The sequence below is a fragment of the Camponotus floridanus genome, unplaced genomic scaffold, assembly GCF_003227725.1.
Source record: "Camponotus floridanus strain SB8 unplaced genomic scaffold, Cflo_v7.5 scaffold49, whole genome shotgun sequence".
Classification (NCBI taxonomy): domain Eukaryota; kingdom Metazoa; phylum Arthropoda; class Insecta; order Hymenoptera; family Formicidae; genus Camponotus; species Camponotus floridanus.
In genome coordinates this window covers 1,274,744-1,290,407 of record NW_020229647.1, presented here as the reverse complement: position 1 = coordinate 1,290,407, position 15,664 = coordinate 1,274,744, and the positions used below count along the sequence as shown (strand labels likewise).

Below are 15,664 nucleotides of genomic sequence, written 5' to 3'. Positions count from 1 at the left end.
AAATTTCTAGAAGTGTATTTACCAAAATAATGTCCCACTCTAAAAAATTAATAACTATCATTTAACCGATAGAAGACAGCGAAATTTCATTTGCATCATCTGCATCATAGTACATATACTGCTAGCTATATAAATAATGTACAAAATTCGCAAGAATAAAAGCTATTTATCAAAATTACTAATAATAAAAATGATAAATATTGATAGGGTTACAGAGACAATTGGTCAAATAATTATATTTAACGCAAAAATAAGAGATTTAGGGATTAATATTTAACCGAACAATTTTACCCGGCCCTGAAAGCATTACGGCGAGTGAAACGCCCGAGAGTGGACGTTGCATATGTGCAAAACGGGCGCAGCGCGGGGCGAGGAAAGAGAAAAAGTCCATCATGGGAAGAGGAGCAGGAGGGTAGAAGAGGAGGAGGAGGAGGAGGGCACGCGGTGCGACGTCGGGGGCGGAGAGGGAGTGCATGGGACACCGTGTGCAGCACTCGTGCTGCACGCGTTTCGCATGGCCACGGGGTTCACTGTCCCGAGCCAAGGCCGCAGGGGCACCGCCCCACTGAACCAATTGTGCCACTTTTATGCTCGTCGACTCATTTTCGTCGAGTTTTATTACTTGCAATACGTGTGCGCCCTCCTCCTTCTTTTCCTCCTCCTCTTCCTTCGAGCACGTGCATTACGCGCGTACGTAGGTGGCCGATTGCTACTTGTCCTGGTGCGAATGCTTGACGCGTGCAACGCATTACGCACTTTCCAGAAAAACGCGATATCTACTGATGTAAGAAAAAGAACAGATGAAAGACCAAGAAGAAGGCCTGTAAAAACGGCATTTGAGCGGTATTTGATATATGCTGCATCGATTAACATTGATTATGGTTAATCCGCTGACATATTAATGTATCTTATTAATGAGATATTTTTTTTATTATCGAATTTTTCTATTACTTATCTTGCTCATATAGTTCCTCAATATTCTCTTATTTTATTATCGTATAAATTATTCTACTGGAAACCTACCCTTTATATATTTCACCATGTAATTGTATTTTAATTGAAAGTGTTCTTTTATCGATGTTGCATGTTAAATAAATTTGCGTTAATTAGATCAGATAGATGATGAAATTTTATTTAAAAATATTTTTTGGTCATGCACGCAAGCGCGCATACTTTCGATGGAACATGGCCAACGATCGAAAATGTGTCATGGATCTTCCAGTCGTAACGTCTCGCGCTCACGAATTTGCGAACCCCGGGAAATGCGTTTGAGTTTGCGAACCCCCAGACTGGAGGGGATTGACCCAGACACCCCCTCCAGCAGACGATTCTCCCTCTACCGGGTAGCTGTAGCTGCTTCTAGAACCCTACACTATAGTCGATGGAACGAGGGTGCAAAACCCCGTCTGCTTGATAAACCGTTGCACCGCCCAAGCACGATAAACGCGATATCGTTTATCCATTCGTGAAAAAAAAATTCAGCCCGTACTGTACACTCGCGCATTGAAGCCGTATTTTCTTTTATATTTTATGAGAGTGATTAAATTGCGAATCATCGAAATTAAATTATCTCATATTATTGTTGCATTTTTTTCCGTTGGCACTAACATATAATTAATTATTAATATACAATTAACATATAATTATTTATTATCTTATCTGAACATTAGAGTTATTTCGGCTCTGAGGTTCGTATTTAATTAATTTGATCACATAAAATTGATTTTCATTTAATTAACTTAATTTTATATAAATTTTCTATTAACTTGTATTGTTTCATATTTTGATTTTCATAATCAGATTTTCTTTATCTTTGTTTAATTGATACATGTATAGTGAGCAGTAAAATGATTAAGAAAGACTCACCGTAGATCCATACTGATATCCCGGCAGGTACAGTTACAGATTGTCATCAGAAGTCATCAGGTGAAACATTCGTAGAAACATTCTGCAAAAGAAAAAAAATGAATCTAATTAGAAGAGATTATTCTTATAAATCATCATTATATTGTTTACTTTATAAAAAACGAACATTTTCTCACCAATTCAATAAATTATGAGTGCATTAAAATGCTCGCGTGTTAGATACGTGATACGTCAAATACGTAGATATATGATGTCACGCGCCTATGAGATTAACAGAGTGTAATGCTATCGTGATGTATGTTTTACAGCATAATATCTTAGGATTGCTCTTTGCACTTTCTCCATTAATTAAAACTAATATATGTTGTTAGAGAGAGAGCAAGGTGATTGCCCGCGTTGGCACGAAAGCGATCAGTTTTCGCATCGGGCGTTTCCCTTTCGTTCTCATTGAGATTTATGATTGCTAACGAAGCAAAAATATATTTATTACGACATGAAAGGGAATCATCAACATTGAAAATCGCTGGAAAGGCAGCGCCTGTCATTCAAAGTGGAATAAATTTTTTTCTTAACGAGGAGAGTCGTGAAATTGAATTAGTTTGCAAATTGAAGTAAACTAAATTAACGAGACAGAGAATACGCGAAGCAGTTCGTTATTATGAGCGAGACTCCGCGCGCATAAACAATCGGTGCATTTCAGTGTCATGGTTCGTATAACGTTCGGCAAAGCAGGGGTTGCGAACCCCAGGAAAGTAGCCAGCCAGACAGACAGACTAACATGAAAGGGGGTGACCCAGACACCCCCTCCACCGGACTGTTTGCAAGCGACTCGACTACCGCATTGGTCTGTGCAAGTGGTGGTAAAGTATCACGATGGGGAAGGGTGGTGTTATAAAAAAATGATGCGACGACATCGAAGGGGTGACGCCGACTACTGCGTTTCATCATGGCGCCGATAGTAACGATCGTTTAATAATTTTCAATTGTTGTAATTTCTGCATTCCATCTGAGAATCAATATATGATAATTAATTTCGCGATTAAAAAAAATATTTTTTATTTCTATTATTTTAATATTCATTAACTGGACCTGGTGCTTTTTTCTCGAGGATAATTTCGTGATAAAGAATTAAGAACATGTCTAAAAAAAGAAAGATATCAATTCGAGATGATAGAAAGAGGAATAGAAAGAGAGCGGAGATGTTCATCGTGATACTTTTAAATACGATTTCTTATTAAATGATAAGCGTTTGTATATTTTTTCTTCTTAAATATCGGAGAGAGATATTGAAAATATACAATGATCTCTTGTCGCAATAACTATTAAGAATCTCAGTAGATTCGCGAAGATGGCACACCCTGGCACTAGTGAGTGAGGACAAATAAAGGACAGTGAGTGAGGAAGACGGGTAGAGAAGGGCGGCATAGCTCTCTCTTTCTCCTTTTTTCTCTCTCTCTCTTTCTCCGTCTCTCTATCTCTCGATGAGGAGAGGAGGGTTAGGAAGGAAGGGCAGACGTACCTACGTCGAGCTTGGCGAGGGCGGCGAGAGGACGAGGGATGGTAGTCGGGGTGGAAAGGGAAAAGCGGGAGGGACGGCCGTGGTGTTGCTGACCCGACGACCGCTGTAACCTTGCGTCCCGACGCCCCGCATCCAGATCAAACGACCCCGTGCATCGCTCGAAGGTCTTCGAGTCCTAGACCAATAGATATTTCCGTACATCCCTCCTCTTCTCCTCCTCCTCCTCCACCATAGATTAACCTCACACTCGTTAGACCGAGGGCTAGCGCGTCGTACTCCGTTTGATTCTACAAAATAAACGTTTTGTATGCAATTTGTAATCTTATTGTAATTATACTGATCGTAAATACTTTATTTCGAATGAGAAATAATTCAATATAAAATTGAGAAATTTTTCTATTTTTACCAATATCCAAGATAGTTTAATTCTTTATTTATGTACTCTTTGCGAGAAATGAATGACTTGAAAGAAACAAAGAGAAAGAAAGAGAGAGAGAGAGAGAAAGAGAGAGAGAGAGAAAAAGAGAGAGAGAGAGAGAAAAAGAGAGAGAAAGAGAGAGAGAGAAACTTGTACAAGATTGAATTCTTAAATCTTAATTTTTCAAATATTGGATATATTATCTTTCAATTGCTCTTCTCGATATGTAATATTGTTAATATGTATTTCTTCTTTACCTGATTCTAACTTTGATTGTTGGAAAAATGTGAAATCCGATGACTCCCAGATTAAATTAGCGCGAACAATATAAACGAAACGCATGAAAAGATGAGATTATTTCACTAGATTTAATGCGCCATCTGGCGTTTAATATGAGAACGGTTTCGTATTATCAACAATTGATTTCGTGATAAGTATCGACTTTTTATGATATCGACACTGTCGAATAGATGTGCCATCAGATGACATAACAGATAGATATAAATTTAAATTGTTAGAAATTGTTAGAAATTATTTTTATTTCTTACTAAAATTATGCGACACGAGTTTGACAAATATGATGATTACTGAGATAATCCAACAGATTATACGATGCATTATTTTACATATATGTTTGTTTCTCTTAATTGCGAACATTGAAATATTACTATCTCCTTTTAGTCTCACGTAACAAAAGATTGTGACCATACCTGTAATTTATAATAAAGCGTATATTCCTTTGCTGCATAAAGCAATACAATAAAACTACTATTATTTCAAGCTCGTGATTATTTGCTATATATTTCTCTCTCGACTTCTGTCGTCTAGTTTCGCCTAGTGATATTCGTTCAACTCTTTTCCTTTACTTTTCGCCAATAGGCGTCCCTAGTGCTAGGGAATAACTAGGTGTATCTCGACACACCAGCCAATCGGATCAGTGCTTTTCTGGAAACAACGAAACAAACCGGAACGGCGATTGGTCGTCACGTGGGAAAGTGTCAAATAGGATTGACGCGACACGCGCGCACGAATGGCAAAGATCGGAGTCGATCGGAAGACTTCGCCGACTTGTCGAAGTGGCCATATTCGCATTCCGTTGCTTGCAAAATACACTATTAGCACGTGGCGTGTGCTCGTAGAAAATTCGGGGCTAGTCGGCCGTTGGGCGCGTCGAAAACTCTTGAGGTGGCATCCGGACAAAGCGCGCTACCCATCGCAAATCAATCGTGGCCTCGCGAGCGTTTAACAACACCGGTAAGTAAATATCCCCGGCGACATATCCCTCGTGCTCTCGACTTGTGGCGGCCGCATCCTGTTATCCTCCCTCGTTGCTTATGTCGGATCAAGATGCCCGATCGAGTATGGGAATGAAAATACGAATACCGAGGGATCTCCCAATTGCAATCTCCTCAGAAATCGGTATAAATATTAAAATCGACTTTTCATCTATATGTTTATTGGATTTTTTTCCATTTTCTAGTCGGATTCTATAGAATATAGTGTTCGAGAATGTACTTCTTCCATACACCTTATGCGAGATTCACATCGAGGTCTATTTGCCTGCTTAGTCTCCAATTACATCTCCTTCCCGGTTGATTCTCACAATTATTGGATTGTTGTATATTGGTGATATATTTTGTGATTGTTTTTTTTTCATCATATCTTATTTTCGTATCTTATTTTGTCTTGAAGTGAGTTAAGATTCTTTTTATTCATATTGTATCTATGTGTAAACTTACTGATTCTTTGTTTTTTTTTTGTATAATTTTATTAATATTTTTTTCTACAACAGAAATATCAAGTTGTCTCTTGTGTGTTTAAATAGTACACAGTATGTGGGTAACAGTCTAGATCCTGGTTGTTCTATATATAGAGAGTACGAATAGACACTGCATATTGAGCATCTATGTATAAATAGCAATATTTTGTCTTTATGTATAAATTAATGTATGTAACAAAAATGTTTTTATAAAAATCTAAATTACATTAAGAATTAGATATTACTTTATATATATTTAATTTAAAAAATCTGCAAACATACATATTTTAACCTACATTTGTATTTTTAGTATTTTATAATTGATTTATTTAGTATTTTATAATTGATTCAATCTTTAGTTGAGAAGAATATAACAAAAATATACATATTTATAGAAAATTATTTATTTAAAATTGCAAAATATTTTTTTCTTTTTATGTTAATATTAATAAATTATACAATATTACCATTAATACAATATTTGTTTTTTTTTAAATAATAAATAAATCTATTATAGCAAAACAATATTGTTGCTTTTAATAGTATTAATTTTATTTCTATCTTATTTCGAATATCTTCATAAATTATATCTTCAGAAATACTTTTCTTATTTCGTTTTTTTATATTTTTTTATATTTTTATAAATATCGATTGGATTTATATCTGATAATTATAATATTATATTATTATACAGTATATATAGCTTGTATGTTATTGGTTTTAAAATCATCATCTCTTGTTAGAAGATAAACTTAATTTTCTTGTGCTGTAATAATTTATCTTTTAACCTGTTTATGTAAACAGTTTTTTTTTGATAGAATATAATATAATCAATAATAAAAATATTCAAAGGTCTTATACTCTCGTGCAATTTTACACAAGTATATACTTGCATTTGCTTTATAGTTACACAAAAATTTTATATGATCTATGCATATCCAATTTTTCAAACTTTTATATGTCTTTCATTTGTTTTCAAATTGTTGCATCTGCACTTATTATTATCTACATTAATAATATGAGGGTTAAGTTTTTCAAAATTCTATGTTTTTATCTAAAAATTTTGTTCTCACCAGGTTTATATGTACCTTTTATTTTTCTGATTAGTAAAAAAGATTTTTGCTTGTTAGAATTATTATATTTTATTTTTTTAGTGCATTATAAATCATCTTATTGTGCAATTTTAATGTTATAATTAGTTTTAATTACATTTACGAATTTTGAAGCATTTGTTAATGAAGCATTTTTAAATGTCCTTAAAAGTATATAACACGATTTTAATTTATGTAAAAAGATCTTTTGTGAAATATATTTATGATTTTTTTAAATATAACTGCATTTACTAAATTTATCCACGATATATTACAGTATTTTTATAATATATTACATGAATGAGATTTATATTTTTTGTTTTTATCATTGTTTTGTTTTTTTCTTAATAATTGTTTTTCTTTTATTAGTCTTATAATCAACTCAGAAATTGAAGATTTAATAATTCTATTTTTCAAAATTCTTTCAAACTTTTCGTTTGTTTTGGCTCCCCTTACCACACAATACGAAACAAATATAAAATCTTATCTTTGTATGTGATCCATGTTTGTTTACATCGTATTTTGTATTTTCATTCAAATTGTACAGAGACACTTATATATATGGTTTTGTTGCGGTTTAGTTTATATTTAACACATAATGCGAGATCTCACGGAGATATATTCTGTTCACTTTTATGCAATTTATTGAAAAAATGATTCAAAGATAAATATATGCACATTTTTATTTTGCATTTTGTTGTATTTAGTTTTTACAATATCAAAATTTTTAATTTATACAATATCAAGGCTGACTAATTTATCGTACGGAGACTTATTATATACGGGTACTGACTGTATAATCAAGGTAGATCATGCAACAGCTGAGCTTTATAATTATATCAATAGCTTCTCCTAAAGAAAAAAAGAAGATTGATATTGATTTCGGATAAGAATTCTTTAATTAACTATTTTGAAATAATCTATTTATAGAATTAATTTGTTTCGAATTATAATGTGTAAGATATTGCATGTGTGTTCATACATTTTTCTTATTATAATTCACAAAATGTAGTCCTTCTGAGGGCCTTCATTCGGCTTCTTGAGGACTTGGGATTGAAGATTACACACACACACACACACACACACAACAAAGAGAGAGATTTGCTTAGCTTATCAAGTTACCACGATATCCGTCTTTCTTTCTGTTCTGATGCTTTTTCTACGCTTTATTCGCACCGGTTATTTCATTAACCACGCGCAATGCAAGTTCAACATTCCGAGAGCACGTTGAACCAATATACGTTGTTTGACTTATAAAATAAGTTTTTGTTAAGCAAGGGTTGTTAATGCCGAATATTTTTGTTCAAAATTGAGATAGATAATTAATGCTTAAAAGAGTAACTAAGAAAAAGTTAAGCTTAAGAGTAGTTAAAAAAATAATATTTAATTAATGGGGAAAACGATAAAAAAATGGGGAGAAACGTACATATATATAATTGATGGAAAATTACTATAGATAAAAGTAAACATATTTTTTGAATAATTTAAATTAAAGGATTTTTTTTGTTTTTGCAATGTTAATTATTTTCTATTTAGAAATTCTTTTTAATACAACATAATGCAATTTCTCCTATAAGCAATATAATCGCGCAATTCGATCTAAAAAGTTATCGGATTGATCGATTTTTATCGATAATTTAACTTTCTTTTCTCTAATGTATTTTCTCTGCACTGTGATGATTATTATGATATCGCTTTTTTACTGATCTTCTTTCTTATAACCAATTCTTAATCTCAAAGATAATCAAGAATGTTTTCTAAATATACTAAGCATGTTCAAACATGTCATTTTTAATAGGCAGCAAAAAATACATGTGATATGTATTTTTTGCTGCCTATTCAATTTTAAAAATTGTTGATTAAATCTTTTAGCATGTAAAATTGCATGTAAAATTGCATGTAAAATTTAAATTTCGAAACTTTATTATTTTTCGAGTTGTTTTTATCGCAGTTTTTTATATTGCAATTGAACTTCATTGACAGTTAGATGAATTTTGAATTTGTATATTATTTGCGTTATCACACTTGATGAAACTTTTGATGAAAAAAATGATTGATGGTTTATTATCAAAGCAAATTCAATCATCCAGTTTTAGATATATATATTTATTTATCGCGATGATACTAAACTCACACTCAAATCAGTTATATATACAGAGCATTTCCGAATTTGCAGATTTATATTTGTATAATATTTTCTCATCAATACACAATTAGTTTATTGTATGTGTATCACATATATACGTATATATGTATATAATAAAATTTGGCCAAATATTTAAAAAATTAGACTATTTTGCTCTACATATATAAATATATGTTTCCAATAAATACATATTATCGCATTTGTTTAAATGTGATAGTTTGACAATCTAGAAAATTGCTTCAATTAATTCGTCGAGTATGCATGTCGCTATTGCTACAATGGTAAAGTTATCAATAAATATATAATCTGCCAGATCTAATTTACTAGAAACGGATTTTTTTTAATATCCTGAGGGAGGGTATATTTTTTATACATTTTTTAATACCCTAAGGCATTCTATTCATATCGCGAAAGATAAAAGGGACTATACATATTTTATTCTTTATTGAAATTATTATTTCTTGTTATATTATTTCTTGTTATCTTTGTTATATTATAATACAAATCATTCCTTATTAGAAATTTTACTCTCCAAATCGTATTACTTTTGTATCGCCTTATACATTATCGAAGATCTTGATCAGGGTGTGAATGCCGTGACCGCACCTGCGTAACCGGTGAATGGACCAGTCGAACTGGTCCTCGATATTAAGCACGTGTTGAAAATCCACCACGTTGTAGTACAGCTCCAGCTGTACTGACATCAATAACGCGTTCGCGTAATTTATATTTTGATTAATTTCGACACATATCCTTTCGAATTCACTTTCAAATATTATATCGTAATTTCGTTTGGATAAATTTCCACGATTATGATAGAATATTTCAAAAAATACAAAGATCGTGACCAGCTAGAGACATTGCATCAAATAATATTATATGCTGATATAAGTAAATAACTGATAAGTAAATAACTCGCGATGAGAATTTATTGCTTTGATAAGTATTTTTAATAATATGCTACTATATAATATTACGTATGGAATGTATAATATTTTAATGTTATACATTCGATCATAGTGATGACATAAGATGTTTTGCTTCATTAGTTTAATGCGAGAGGTCAACCATTACTCAGAAAGTGTATAGTGATTGTCATTTTTGGCAATACATTTTATTCCTAGCATTGCTATTGTATTGTTTTTGTATTGTTAATAATGCTTTTGCATTGTTCGTATTTATATTATTATTTTATTGTCAATATTGCCGCAAAATTAAAAAGTGCATATTACTTTTTTTCTCATATTACTAGTATATCATTTTAATACATATTTCTCTAAAACATGTATTTCCTAAAATTATATATATATTTATAAATTATATTTATAAAATTATATTGCTGCAATATATTCCTAATGAAATGCATAATGATTGCCAGCGTAGTTGACTTTGCGCTTTAATTATATATTTTAAAAATTAAACGATAATGATATATTTTAAAATATAAGTAAAAATTACAAAAAAAGTAGCATATTTTTGAAATAATCGATTTCTAAATACTTTAGATTTTTTCAATATTCTTAGAAGTTTAAAGAATAGAGAGCTATAAGTTTAAAGAATAGACAGAGAATAATTTATTATTATACGTACTTTACAATGCAAATTTAATTTAAGTCTTAATCGCTATAAATATATTTATATATTTTACTAACTTAAGTGTCATTGTTTGCTTTGCATGAGTGGCATATGTGTATATGTGTGTATATGTAATGTGCTATTTATGAAACACAATTCGTTTACGTTTTGTACATTAGCTATTATTATGTTTTATAATTTTAATTTTTTTATCTTATAATTTATTCATAGTTATTATTGAATAATTGAATCAATTATTATTTCATTATTATTTTCATCATATTTATGATTGATTGTGTCATAATCATTGGATTATTATTGATTATTCTTTGAATAAAATATATATATATATATATATATATATATATATAAATGTCTGGTTTCTCTAGATATTTTCCATTTTAAAACATTTAAAAAATCTAAGGATTTTCATTGTACATCGATTTGTATTATGACGATGTTCTATCATGAACAGATTCACAGACTTGGCGCGAATTGAATTTCTAATTTTATTTGAGAAAATGATTTATTATTATATTTATATAATTAAAACTTTGATTATATAACTTTGTTTTGTTTATAGATTTTTATTTGAACAGTAATTTGTATATATGTATATATTAATATATCATAACTTTCTTAATTTATCGATATAAATTACTACATAATTATATGAAATATTTTGAAAATCCATATGCTGTTCTCGACTGAATTTTAAATTTTAAATTGCGTTTTACAATTTTTAAATATTGTTATCTTTACGTCTGAATGGAGAAAACTGATTGCTATGCGTGAACGAAAGTCTATGGAATTTTACGTCGGCACATTGTCTCGTTTTATACGCGTTGTTTCCAAGTGAACAAGTGCCTCGTTCAAAACAAACAAAATTAAACGCCTATAAAGAATATTATATTGTGGCGTTCAAGGATATTCTAAGAAATTAAATAATATAATAAATTGAATGAAACATATCGTACCCTCTTATTAATTTCATAAAAATGATTTTGTTGTGATCATCATTATTATTGCAATAGGTATCACTCAAATGTTAGTTAAAATAATAGGGCTTGAAAGAGCTGTGCATATCTACCTCGATTTCAGTATCAGCGAATTTCCAGTAACGGCAGCTACCGTGGACTCGCACTATGAATTCTCCGATTCATGTACAGTTAGCGAAATGGACAATACCGGCGATGGCTTTTGCTATCGCTTTCTTTTGGTACAAACGTCGTCGGATAGACAGAGCTGAACTTCAATGGAATGATACAGGGGGAATCGTGAAATCGAATCACGAAGAAGAAGCAATTCTGAGCGATACGAAAGAGATTGACACAAGTTGTAACCACTCTAGCATTCAGAAAGAGATTGGCCAACCCTCGATCGACTGCTGTTACAGTCCACGAGAAAAGCCGTTTCGCATCGAAAGAAAAGTCAGCGAGAACGTAGACATCCCAATTAAAAAATCAACGTCGCAATCATCTTTTTGTAGCAGTAGCCAGTTGAGATGCACGGAGACTGACACTATGTCCAAACTGGATGTACAGTTGAGCGGCAATCCAAATGCTAGCTACTTTGATATAATCGCCAGGAGTCAGAATGTACCTAGCGAGTCCGACGTTACGGTCAACAACACAGCGGAGATATTTCAAGTTGTTGAAAAGGAGCAGAGTCTGCATTGCAAGATGGAATCGCAAAAGTATATCGCGGATGAATATCACTATGAAGAGGATAGACAGCAAGCTGAAGTACATACCATCGAGACTCAGGGACAAGAGACTGATGAAAGAGACTCGGCCAATCACAGTCCGGTTTCCGGAGTCCTGGAAGACAGCGTTACAGATGAAGCCAGGAGCGAAGGAAGTACTACGGACAGTGGGAAAGGTGAATTATTATTGATGAAACTTTTTAATTTATTAATTTCTAAAAAAATTCTAAAGGTCGATTCTATCTCTATAATATATGTAAATAAAAAATAAGGTGAAAACAAAATTCATAATATAGACATAATTTTTTTGTTTAGGTGGGAGTATCAATGGATGCAGGAAAGATAATATTGTACCATCCGTTTATGAATTTGCTATACCACAACATCTGGTCGGTAGATTGATCGGCCGTCATGGTAGCTTTTTACAGAATATCCGTACAAAAGCAGACATCAGCATATATGTAAATGATCACCCCTGTGATGGCGATCATAAGATTTGCTCGATACGAGGAAGTGTTGAGAGAATTAATGTCGCGCTTAAAATGATAAGGCAAAAGTTCCCAGAGAAAAGGTTCCCGGAAGTATCATTAGAGGAGATCTCGACGATACCTCAAGTAAACGAAGAGGTTCCATATAACATCTCCATGATACGTTCCTTGTCCCTGATTGATTGTGTTAGTAATGACGTCTACGTCTCTCACATGGTTAAGCCGAATTGGCTCTTCGTTCAGCTTTCGACTCATCCATCGTTCCACCTTTTAGAAAGCTTAGAAGATAGTATGACGTGTTGGTATAATAACGTAGAATTACCATTGGATGTACTCAATAGTAAGTAATAATAACTTAAAATATTTATAATAACTTATAATATTTTATGTTTGTATAAGCAAAATCATACAGAATATTTGAATCACGAAATGCATTGTTTTGCAGAAGGTACTTACGTGGCTGTAAATTGGAATAAAAAATGGGTCAGAGGATGTATTGAAAAATTAGACCCATCGGGAGAGAAGAATATAGTGCGACTAGTCGATTATGGTGGCTACTGGACGATTAAGAACTCGCAATTTAAGCCGTTGATTGTGGATTATCTGAGTTTGCCTTTCCAAGCAATCGAAATCTTTATAGCCTATATCCAGCCAAAAAACGGTAACTATATTGATGCTACGACGTTACTTCTTCCTTAAACTGTAAATTATTTCTTCTCAGATATTTAATTATTTCTTATTATTTAGGTGAGTGGTCACCAGAAGCTTATGACTTGGCATATCATCTCTGTAAAAATAATGGGATTGGTCAAGCTGTCATTGAATACCGTATTAAAGAAAATATTTATGCTAATATTTATTTTAATGTCCAAAATTATGGAGTAAGTATTTATCATTCAAATATTACATGATATAAATCCCTTGTGTTTTTGATGTATGAACTCAAATTATTTAAATTTTTCAAGCTAATTTCCCTCGCTGACGACTTGATATCGAAAGGCCATGCGGAACGTGTAGCAGGGGAACATACAAAATTGGAAACACTTGAATCTATCTGTACATAAGAGTTAAAGAACTCTATCATTTTCAACTTTCTTACCGAATCATAATGCGTAATTCACAATTCTTAGCCAGTATTGACTAGAATCTAGTGTAATCGCCATCGGTAATTCATTAACAGTGTTGAATTTAATTTGTCCTTTGACTTTGTCTAATATTTACTGCGCTAAAGTCGCTGTGAATACTTTGACATACATTCTTCCTCTAATAGGTTGGTATACATATAGAAATATAACAAGTAAAATACGATATATAAAATATCCTAATATAGTGTGAGAAAATAATTATATTTAACTGTACACAGAAGGTATACAGAAATCTTAATCGCGTTTAAGCAGCATTTATAATACTTCTTTAAGTATTGCTCAGAAAGGAAGATGCGCGTTCTGTAAGCATAGACTCGTGGATTCAAACGAGTTCTGACAAGTACAAAGGATTTGATTTAATCCGATAATATAAGAATTCTTTTTTTATGATAACTTTTTCAAAATTGCATTTCTCTGATATTTTCTCTTTTTTATTTAAAAAACTTTTCACATTTATAGTTATTTACAAGATAAATTTTTCAAAAAATAGCTTCAAATAAGCACTCGGGAAATTGCTTTTGTTGCCTCTATTATAAATGTCTCAAGACTGTTATAAAGATAAATACAAAAACATCGTGTTTTCCTCTTCTAAATCTTTATTATGCTTTTGTACATAATGTAAAATATATTTTCAATTGTCTATGTAGAATATTTACTTAGCAAGAGAAAGAGAAAACCCTAAAGAGAATTTTGCTATAATGTTAATCACATAACATAAAATAAATAATGACTGGATTTTACTAGCATTATACGTCTAAGTTGAAAATTGTATTAGATAACTCAGACGAATCTGGAAATTCGATTTTACGTGACTTATATCGATTTCTAATTGGGGAGAGGCGATTCGATAATTCATTAAGATATATCACTAATTTAATTTTGCGCTAATTTTATATTGTATCAAACTATCTCATTGTCGTAAAAACTATTGTTAAATGTGATATTTCATTTATTATTCCCGCGTGTTCTTCAAATTATGTAAACATAGTTAATCTAATTTATCTTTAAACGTTATTTTTTAATAACGTATATTTTGCGTAACTTTATTATCGTATTATAAAATAATTGTTATTTTATGCTTATACCAATTATTCTCTTAAAATGATTTTTGAGACATTTTTTCGGTGTTTCAAGACTAAACTTTTGGATTAATCCAAACATATATTGTATGTATTTCATTGTTTACTTAAATATTGATGATTATATTTACGCGATTATTAGCTAACGCTTTTTTTCTATATGCAAAATTTCGGTACAGTAGGACATGATTAATTGAAAAAATCTATTTCTTGTGTAGTAAGCTCGATTAAAAATGTAATTTGGCAATTATAAAATGTTAATACTGTTGATTGGAAATAATATAGAAATATTTTTCTAGGAAGATATATGTATACACATATATAGATATATATATATAAGGTTACAGTCACTATACCGCTCACACTGTATATGCTTTTTCGCGCGCTGCGACTAAAACGTTATAATTTATTATATTTCTTTACATTAGCAATTCTCGACAATACAGCGACAATATAGCGCAACAAACATCATTACGTGATAATTATTAATTAATTATATCTTGTATATATAACATGTTGACAATTGACTGCAATCTTTGACTTAAATTTTGTACAATGCTTCATATACATTAATCATTATTATATTAATTCAGTAAATTATAAGTTCACTTTGTATATACATCTCGGTATAACTTTTTAGAAGTTATCAAACCTGTGTATTATTTTCATTACTCAAATTCTTATATCTTTTATATAACATTCTCTTACATCTTTTATAAAATAAAATGTAATAAAAATTGCAGCAAAGAGAGGGTTATGCCAAGAAAGTTACAGAATTATACTAAGATTTACAGCATTGTTTTGTATTGTAAAACAAATAAAGATGTTAGTAAATAGCTAAACTTTAGTAATATACAAATATTTCTTCTATAT

At 31.3% G+C, this 15,664-nt stretch overlaps 1 protein-coding gene across 1 annotated transcript; it reads left to right on the top strand.

The window, feature by feature from the left end:
- The first annotated feature begins 4,862 nt into the window (after positions 1-4,862).
- Positions 4,863-15,633, top strand: LOC105253475 (KH domain-containing protein akap-1). Its single transcript, XM_011261543.3, has 6 exons — positions 4,863-5,057; positions 11,476-12,255; positions 12,395-12,907; positions 13,013-13,228; positions 13,315-13,448; positions 13,533-15,633. The coding sequence occupies exons 2-6, from the start codon at positions 11,520-11,522 to the stop codon at positions 13,629-13,631; spliced, it is 1,698 nt and encodes a 565-aa protein (XP_011259845.2). The 5' UTR covers positions 4,863-5,057; positions 11,476-11,519; the 3' UTR covers positions 13,632-15,633.
- The last annotated feature ends 31 nt before the right edge of the window (positions 15,634-15,664 follow it).

Bases quoted from the DNA above. Each gene is read 5' to 3' on its own strand.
- LOC105253475 (XM_011261543.3), top strand. From the start codon at position 11,520: ATGAATTCTCCGATTCATGTACAGTTAGCGAAATGGACAATACCGGCG. The intron at 12,256-12,394 runs GTGAATTATTAT...TTTTTTGTTTAG, and splicing joins TACTACGGACAGTGGGAAAG to GTGGGAGTATCAATGGATGC. The intron at 13,449-13,532 runs GTAAGTATTTAT...AAATTTTTCAAG, and splicing joins TTAATGTCCAAAATTATGGA to CTAATTTCCCTCGCTGACGA.